The sequence below is a fragment of the Protobothrops mucrosquamatus genome, unplaced genomic scaffold (genome assembly GCF_001527695.2).
Source record: "Protobothrops mucrosquamatus isolate PMUCROS unplaced genomic scaffold, P.Mucros_1.0 scaffold960, whole genome shotgun sequence".
In the NCBI taxonomy this organism is placed as follows: domain Eukaryota; kingdom Metazoa; phylum Chordata; class Lepidosauria; order Squamata; family Viperidae; genus Protobothrops; species Protobothrops mucrosquamatus.
Genome location: NW_015387204.1, coordinates 326,410 through 335,677, shown reverse-complemented (window position 1 = coordinate 335,677; position 9,268 = coordinate 326,410). Strand labels below are relative to the sequence as shown.

The following is a 9,268-nucleotide window of genomic DNA, read 5'->3' as shown; positions in this document are numbered from 1 at the left end:
TGTAATGCTTATTATTTTGTGCTTTATATAGAATAGAGCTGGAAGGGACCTTGGAGGTCTTCTAGTCCAGCCCCCTGCTCAAGCAGGAGAACCTATACCATCTCAGACAAGTGACTATCCAGTCTCTTCTTTAAAACCTCCAGTGATGGAGCACCCACGATTTCTGGGGGCAAGCTGTTCCACTGGTTAATTGTCCTAACTGTTAGGAAGTTTCTCCTTAATTCCAGGTTGCTTCTCTCTTTGATCAGTTTCCAACCATTGTTTCTTGTCTTACCCTCTGGTGCTTTGGAGAATAGTTTGACCCCCTCTTCTCTGTGGCAGCCCCTCAAATACTGGAACACTGCTATCATGTCACCCCTATTTCTTCTTTTCTTTAGACTAGCCAAACCCAAGTCCTGCAGCTGTTCTTCATATGTTTTAGTCTCCAGGCCTTTGATCATTTTAGTTGCTCTTCTCTGAACTCTTTCCAAGGTCTCAACCATATGGTACAATGGTTCTGAGATAACATCTGCCAGCTCCTTCAGAACTCTGGGATGTAATCTGTCGGGTCCGAATGATTTACATTTGTCAAGTTCAGATAGGTGTTCTTTTTTTATATTTTTTTATTTTAATTTTTCTTTCTGGTTTTTTTGCAGTAGGTTTTTTTTGGGTATATTGGGCTATAATTTTTGTGTGTGTGAAGACTGATGCAAAGAATGAGTTAAGCAGCTCTGCTTTCTCCCTATTGCCTGTTATTTCCTTGCTGTCTTCTCTCTTTAGTGGACCTACAGTTTGTTTGACTTTTTTTGTTATTAATATGTTGAAACTTTTTTTATTGTCCTTGATTTCTGTTGCAAGTTTTCGTTCATTCTGAGCCTTTGCCTTCCTGACTTCATCTTTGCATGTTCTAGCTGTCTGCTGATAATCGACCTTAGTTATCTGTTCCTCCTTCCATTTTTTGTACTTGTCCTTTTTGTCTTTCAGTTTGTCAGAGAGAGCTTTGTATAGCCATGCTGGTTTCCTCTTGAATTAGTTTTTCTTTTTCAGTGCTGCACTGGACTTTTATGATCTCATTTTTAAGAGTTTACCATGCTTCATGTATTGTTTTCCCCTTTAGGATTTTTGTCCATGGAATCTTTCCTAGGTTCTCTCTGAGTTTGTTAAAATCAGCTCTTTTGAAGTTTAAGACTCTGGTTGGATTATTTTCTATTGTTTGTGTTTGCATTATATTGAATTTCAGCATGACATGGTCACTTTCCACCAAGGTTCTGGCAACTTCAATTCCCTCACTTCTTCTCGATTAGTAAGGATTAGGTCCAGTATAGCTTTACTTCTAGTTCCCTCCTCCACCTTTTGGATGATAAAGTTATCGGTTAGGTTGATTAGGAATCTGTTTGATTTCCCACCCACTGCAGAGTTTGTCTCCCAGTTGATATCTGGATAGTTGAAGTCTCCCATTACTACTGTGGTATGCTTCCTACATATGTTTGTTAACTGGTTGGCAAAGAGTTCATCTATTTCTTCTGATTAGTTGGGTGGCCTGTAATATACACCTATGGCAATATCACTTTCCTCCCCCCCCCTTTTATATTGACCCATATACATTCTGGAGGGATTTTATCTTTGATCATGTGCATTTCTGTAGATATGTAGTGTTCTCTTACATATAGTGCAACTCCCCCTCCTCTTTTTGTAGATCTATATCTTTTGAACAGTTTGTATCCATCCATCAGTACATTCCAGTCATAGGTTTCATCCCACCAGGTTTCTGTAATTCCAACTATGTCATACCTGCCCTCATGTACTATTGTTTCTAGTTCACCCTGTTTGTTCCCCAAGCTTTGAGCATTTGTCTATAAGCATTTAAGACCTTTATGCCTGTCTGTGGGTATGTTTCCTACATCTCCTGATTGTTATTGGAGTTTTTCTTTTTTCTCATTACTCATTTCTCATTACTCCAAAGCTCATTGTTTGATTTGTTTTCTTGGGATTTATTACCGGTTTTGTGTTCTAGAGATTCTAAAGATTGGTCACCCTCCCCCCCTCAATTTTAGTTTAAAGCCCTCCTGATGAGTTGGGCCAGTACCTTTTTCTCTATTTTAGTGAGGTGCAGTCCATCCCTTGCCAAGAGTCCTTCATGTAGAAAATGCAGTCCATGATCCAAGAAACCAAATGTTTTTCCAGTTTTATATGCCATTTGGAGATGTATTACAGGGCAGGTAATCTACTATTTAAATTAACAATAAACATTCCCAACCATCATCATCTGGAGTTGGGGAAAAATCTTGTCCATGTAGAAACAGGCTCTGTATAGATTGAAGTATACTGTGGTGTTTCTCCTTGTGAAGAGGCATTGGAGCTGTGTCTGTGTATATGATGTGCAGAGAGCTCTTTCCCACAGCAACCACATGTGTAGATGGCAACAAAGCACTTCTATCACAGAGGACGCATTGCTACTGTACTTTGGCACCATGATAAATATTGCTTATTTAGCTCTTTACTCTCTTGTGTGTGCTCTGAACAGGTGGGAGAGGAGCAGAGTAGGTTATCTGAGCGTCTCTTGTGAGTCCAATGCAGGGAAGGATTTTAGTTCCTCTTCAGGTTTTCCATTTCCACAGGTCTTTGATCTGATGGCAAGACACATTATCTGTGAGTGTTAGCAACACTTAAGTGACTTAACCATGGTTGCCCTAAATTATTTCTATGCCAGCTTTTCCTATTTGCATGTGATGTTTCAAGTGCAAATTCTGGAAGGATGCTTGGCTTCTAATTCCAATTATCACCAGGAGTTGCTATGCCCTGTTCCTGCCCAGTACTACATAACTGCTGTATGATATGATGTTCCAAATTGCTAATACTGTGGAAATGGAAAACAAACAAACAAAAAAATCTTTATCATGCAGCATTCAAACTAGGAATTATAGAAGTTAATGTTCAACACAACTGGAAGGCATCAAGCTGGAGATTGCTACTGTCGCTTATCCTATTATTCGTCACTAGCAGTACATCAACTTCCAATAGTGCTAGTTAAGTCCATTTATAGGACTTTTAGCCCAATTGGCCAATCCCCAAATGTAAGAAATACTGAGTTTGTCTGTATTTTACTTATTGTTAATGAAAATGCATCACTGTTACCAGAAATGCAGTAACAAACCAGTGTGATTTTACTCCCAACTGAAGAGGTGGGAGTTAAATCTGTTTGCTTTAGTCTCATGTTGTCTAGACCTGATGCTCACAAGCTGTTTAAACAGGATCTTAGCCGTATGTGCTGAAAAGACAGCTGTGCAATTCTTCTATGCCTCTTGGAGCAAGAACATTAACCCATGGAATAACGCTTGGCTCCACTAGGTCAGGTCTGCCTGCCCACCAACAGCCATGCCCTACCTCACTGTGTGCAACTGGCAGCTTAGCTGGACTCTGACACTGGTGTTCGGGTATCTCTTTTACCTCCTCCTGGGAGCTACGGTGTTCCAGCTTCTAGAGAAGCAGGCAGAAGCCCAGAGTCGAGACCAGTTCCAAATGAAGAAGCTTATGTTCCTGCAAAACTATACGTGCCTGGATCGGCAAGCTCTGGAGCAGTTTGTGCAGGTAAGGACCACCTTCCACTTTCAGTGTCTATCCACACAGCCAATATTAACATGGAGCTGCATCTCTGGCCAATCTGGATGGCTAATGCATCGAGAATGCTGGCCTTGACTTGGCCCATCCTTTTAAAGAGAGTTTGTCTTCTAAAGATTATCAAATCTAACCCCAAAATGGTCAGAAAGTTGGAGAAAGCCACATAGCAGCAAATACTCAGGCTGGGAAACCCTCTATTTAATATGCATTCCTAATTGTCAATATTAGTTATTTAGTTTTCTCTCTGTGCGTGGTCTAGCCAGAGCACCTGACCTCTGTTGAGAAATAATTCAATCTTCATAAGTATCTTCCTTTTATCCAGTGAAAATGCAACAGAAATAGAAGAGCCCTTTTATTATAATAAGGCCTCCTCCTATGATTAATGAATAAGTGCTTATGTGTATGGACCTTTTCCTGGCTGTATATTATAATTTCCCATCATTCCAATTGCAATTCACTTTCCTTTTTTCCTTCCTACTAAGGCAGGGGTAGGCAACCTTGGGTCTTTTATCACTTGTGGACCTCAACTCCCAGATTTCCTGAGCCAACATGGCTGGCTCAGGAATTCTGGGAATTGAAGTCCATGAGTCATAAAAGACCCAAGGTTGCCTACACCTGTACTAGGGCCAAGCGATGCATGCAGTTTTGTTGGGATTTCTATGGGGTTGACAAACAGCCTTGCGCTCTGCCAAGCTACTGCATCATTTATGAATATTTGGTCATTAGGCTGAGTGGGTTGCATATTATATCATAGATTAGGTCATTACACTCCAATAATTTATTCTATTTTAGATTTTTAGTTCTTTGAAGGTGAAGTATTCCCCTATGGAACAAGAGTTTGCAGGGAGTTTTTCCTTCCCCTTGGACTTGGAAAAAAAATTGGGAAGCTACTTCTGTTGCCTTCTTCCCACAGCCCCTCCCCCCATGTGATTTCCCCCACAATATTGTGGAGGATTTTTGAGAGCTCAGACTACTCCTTCATTTTAGCAGATTATATTGTGAGGTGGGAGGGGAGGCATTTTTGTGTACAGTATGCTAACTAGATTGTGATTCTCTATCTGGAAGAAATATTAATTCCTTCTATTTTTTCTTGAAAAGATGATGCCCTCTTATCACTGTAAAAACAAGCAAAACTTACAACCCACAAACAAAAATCTGATGGCAGCAAACAGATGCATCTGTGACAGCTTGTAAATGCCTAAACAACATTGATTGCACCTTATTACATTAGTGACATGCATACTACAAGGAAAGGGTGTCACTGCTAAATGTCACTGGCTCTATTTCTCAATTTTTGGAAATTACTCATAGGCGTGTATGAATACAAATCATATATCAAAGATACATAAATACAAATTTATGGCTGGATTCACACATCATAGTAAGCCACAATTGTATAGAGCAAGTTATGGTGGCCTTATTTATGCATAACTATAAGACATAAACTCTGGCTTACAAACCACAGTGCATATTGATAGAACCAAAGCAGGCCCATTATAGCTTACTAAGATATGTGAACTGGATCTAGATGTATGAACATTATGTGTTCTGTTAACAATTCATGAAGCAGTAATTCAAAGGAAGCTTTTTCCTTCCATTTAGTTGTGGAAAAACATTGAAGTTGTTTCTGCTATCTTCCCTTTCCCCATTGCAATTATTCCCAACATATTGTAACATCCAAGAGCTGCATGAATCCCTTTGTCCATGCAGACCGTAGGTGTTGGGGAGGGTCAACAGGTACACCTCTAATCCTAATGCACCTCCCAACTCTGCCATTGTACAAGTCATAACAAGAGCATAGAGCTTTTCTAGTTTTGCCTTCAAGCTTAATTACCAAAGAGCTTACAGATTTTCATTTTCTTTCCTCTGCAACTACTTTGAGTTAAATCCATGAGGGAATTGTCATCACCTTTGTTTTACAAACTCTAAATTGAAGAGTTCTACTACTCCTGAACACCTCCATTCCAAAAAATGAGTTAAGGTAAAATGACAGAAAATAAAAATAAATGTTGCTTAATTAACAGAAAAAATAGACATAAAAATGTCAGTTCCAACTTCCTGAATATCCATCCCACAATCAATTTTCCATTTCTTTATTCATACTCAATGTTGCAGAGTAGTAATCTAAAAATGGGGGAATATAGGGAATATTTGCAGAAGAAACAATAAGTATCGTATGACATAATTAACTCCTATGTGCAATTTTTAAAAAGATATATTTTGCACTGATTTTAAAGAATGGTAGTTTGAGGGGAAATGGCTTGACCTTTTAATATATGAAGGTTTCATAATATATGAAGGTTTCATATTTTGTTTTCTTTGGCTCTTGCTTTAAACTAATAGTTTAGCATTTCATTGACGTGATAATTATTATTTTCCCCAACAAAATGTTTTTAATGACAGCATTTATAATCAAAGATAAACTATGTAGCTTGTCCTCTGAAAAACTGAACATTTTGTTCTCCACAATATAAACAGAAATTAAGAAAATTCCACATATTTGCTGCTGCTGTTAAAAAAAAACCCTCAATTTTCTAAGGTAAGCATGCTTCATTTTGGAGCATTATTTTCTGTGATCAATGCTGGTTGATACTGTACAAAAACACTAGAGGGCATCGATAGTTCAGTTACAACATAAATCTTCATAAATATAATGCATTTGCCAAGTATCAGCATTCCAATATTAATCCTTGTTATTATTTTCAGCTTAGTATTATTGTACTTTAGCCAGAACCCTTACTCAATGTGGCCCATTCTCTGCTTACAACTGTTGCATGGGAGTTTATGTGCTGGCACTTCTCTAATTTCTAACGAGATTCAACAAAGAAACATCTAGGCTCGATCATAAGATAGGAGGGCTTCGTCACAAGCATCATAGAGAAGATCAAAACTGTAGCTACACACTTGGCCCATGAAAGTACATTTAGAACCAAGGATAGGAAAGTATTTTATTGCAGTTTAAAGGACACAAAAATTAATTAAATAATTTTGGAGCACTACAATCATCATAATAAATTAATATCAAGCAGACTACCATAATTTCTGAATTGTATTCAGACAATGAGAAATGCAGGCAATTAAGAATAGAACTCAGCTTGTTTTGGAAGGCTGGAAAGCTTCCTGATCAACAAATGGCCTTACGCTTTCTCAGTACTTTCTTTCAAGACACTTCTAAATGCTTTTCTAAGAATTACAACTCACTCCATAATAATGCTTTTGCTGTAATCCAAGAATGAGGTGTGGATATGTTAAAGTTTATTGCAAATATATCTGACCCTATTTATTTAATCAAATTTAGAAACTACCCATCTCACGGTCTAAGTAACTCTGGGTGGATTACAGACAAACAAATATAAAATGATCTAAAAGGGGCAAAATTAAAAACAGAATTAAAAACATAATAAAGATCAACATGTACAAAGTCTAAGAATCTCTCTTTCTATCTACCTATGCCACAAGAGTTTAAACCCTGTTTCTCCTGCTTAACGTTGTAAGGGTCTGATACTTACTCCTTAATTCAACTTTTAGAGATACTCTAAATTGTTTACAAATACCCTATTTGCAGTCACCCCATTTCCCACCATTCCAGTCTTTTACTAAACCCTTTCTGATATTAAATAGGTACTGCATCCCTCTCATTGCCCCACTGTAGCTGATCCACAACCATCAAGACAGTAGCAAATTCCAGTGAAAGAGTCCTCTCCAGATCTTGCTATACTTACTAAGGATGGTTAAATCTATCACCTTTAATTCTTTTGAGTTACTCATTTTTTAAAAACCTTAAATCCATTTTACTTCACTGTGCATTTTCCCTTAATCTACCTATTTTTAGAGATTATACAAATTTATACATTAACCATTTGTAGGTTAACACTTGGTTGATTTTTTTTAAATAAGGTACAAACTACATAGTAGAATTTGGTAGAAGAATTCATTTTGCTTTCATTCATGTATACATTTGAGAAGTATGAGTTCTCCACAAACTCTAAACACAATTGTAATTGTTCTCACTGAAAGAATATAGTGAGTTGTGTGCAACTCTTAATGCATCTAGTAGTCTCAGGCACACACTACTTCAGTTCAAAGCACTGAAGAGTTTATTATTACTATATTTATAGAATCTGGTCAATTAACAGTCAAATTGGCACTAAATAGAGGTTAACAGAATTGATGAGAAGTTAGACTTGGATCTCTTGTGGCTGCATAATGATTCCAAACTGATGACATAGTTAACCCCCACCTTCCAGTTCAGCCTGCTCTATCTCCTATAAGCAGTCCTATTTCATTGGCAGAGTAACATGGGCTGTCTCATCATTACTACAAAAGAAATTATAAATAGTGAATATTGGAAACTGAATGCATTTTACTACTTAGTTGCTATAATCTCCCAGTTTTAAACAATCTCTTTCTTTCTTTCTTTTACAATTGTTTCCATGACAGGTCATTATGGAAGCCTGGGAAAAAGGAGTCAACCCTGAAGGAAATTCAACCAATCCTAGTAACTGGGACTTTAGCAATAGTTTCTTCTTTGCTGGGACTGTGGTCACTACTATAGGTAATGTGAGTTATTTTTCTCCCTGGAAATCTTTCTTTAGATTTCCACAATACTTTAGGTAAAAGTTGAATCTTGTGTGACTGATGATACAAAGCAGTTTGCAAATCTGCATCAGAGAAGTTTCAGACTTTGAGATGAATATTTTAAAAGCCATTATATTCAACTACATTCATTTTTATGTGATTTTTTTCTATGATTGTCTTATCTACAGAATATACAGTATCAATTGTGTATTTGTAAAATCTGTTTTTGGGCACTCAGGACACCAGGAAGTGCATGAACCAGCCAAAATTCAGTTTTAAAGTCCCTGTAATTTCAATCATAGAAGCAATAAAGACTGCAAGTTTTTAATTTTAATTTAGGATGAGATATGAAAGAAGAATAAGCAGAATTCTCTTAATAACATATTTTTTTCATATAAATTGAGCCTCGTTAAGAGATTTTTTTTTCTTTCTGTAGGTTATGGGAACTTGGCCCCCAGTACAGTAGCTGGACAGGTCTTCTGTGTATTTTATGCTTTGTTTGGGGTCCCTCTTAATTTGGCATTTCTCAATCGGTTGGGGAAAGGACTCAGCACATACCTGATTGACCTGGACAGATGGGTCCACAAGTCAGGGCGAGCTCAGGTACAATTGCTCATTTATTACCATAACACATTACAGAGGTAATTTTCATGTATTCATAGGACACATGGGAATATCTTGGACACATGCCAATCCAGGACATCAAAAAACTTTTGTCGATTTGAACTTCTGAAGAGTGACAGGTTATATCAAGCTATACATTCTTGATAAAAGCTCCAGAAGATACAATCTAAATTGATATAAACTAAAACTAAGAAAAGTACACGTAGTCCTCACTTAATAACCGGTTGCTTAGCAAGTGTTCAAAGTTACGATGGAGCCCCCAAGAGATACTTACAATCAGGGCTTTTTTTCTCGGAGAAAAGGTGGCGGAACTCAAACCTGGCCACGCCCTCATCAAACCCTAGGACCGCCCCTTTAGAGAACAGGAATGCAAGTAAAATTTGGGAGGGGCTATTTCCGGTGTGGGAGGGGCTATTTCCGGTGCGGCCGGCCCGGAAAAAGGTGCCGGAACGCGGTTCCGCCGCGTTCC

General features: G+C 37.8%; 1 protein-coding gene across 1 annotated transcript in view; it reads left to right on the top strand.

The window, feature by feature from the left end:
- Window positions 1-3,354: 3,354 nt before the first annotated feature.
- The window catches only part of KCNK16 (potassium two pore domain channel subfamily K member 16), a 12,598-nt gene continuing 6,684 nt past the window's right edge, over window positions 3,355-9,268 (top strand). The window contains exons 1-3 of the mRNA XM_015819630.1: window positions 3,355-3,567; window positions 8,038-8,152; window positions 8,612-8,778. Coding sequence (XP_015675116.1) covers window positions 3,355-3,567; window positions 8,038-8,152; window positions 8,612-8,778 — 495 coding nt within the window. The remainder of the gene's footprint in view (window positions 3,568-8,037; window positions 8,153-8,611; window positions 8,779-9,268) is intronic.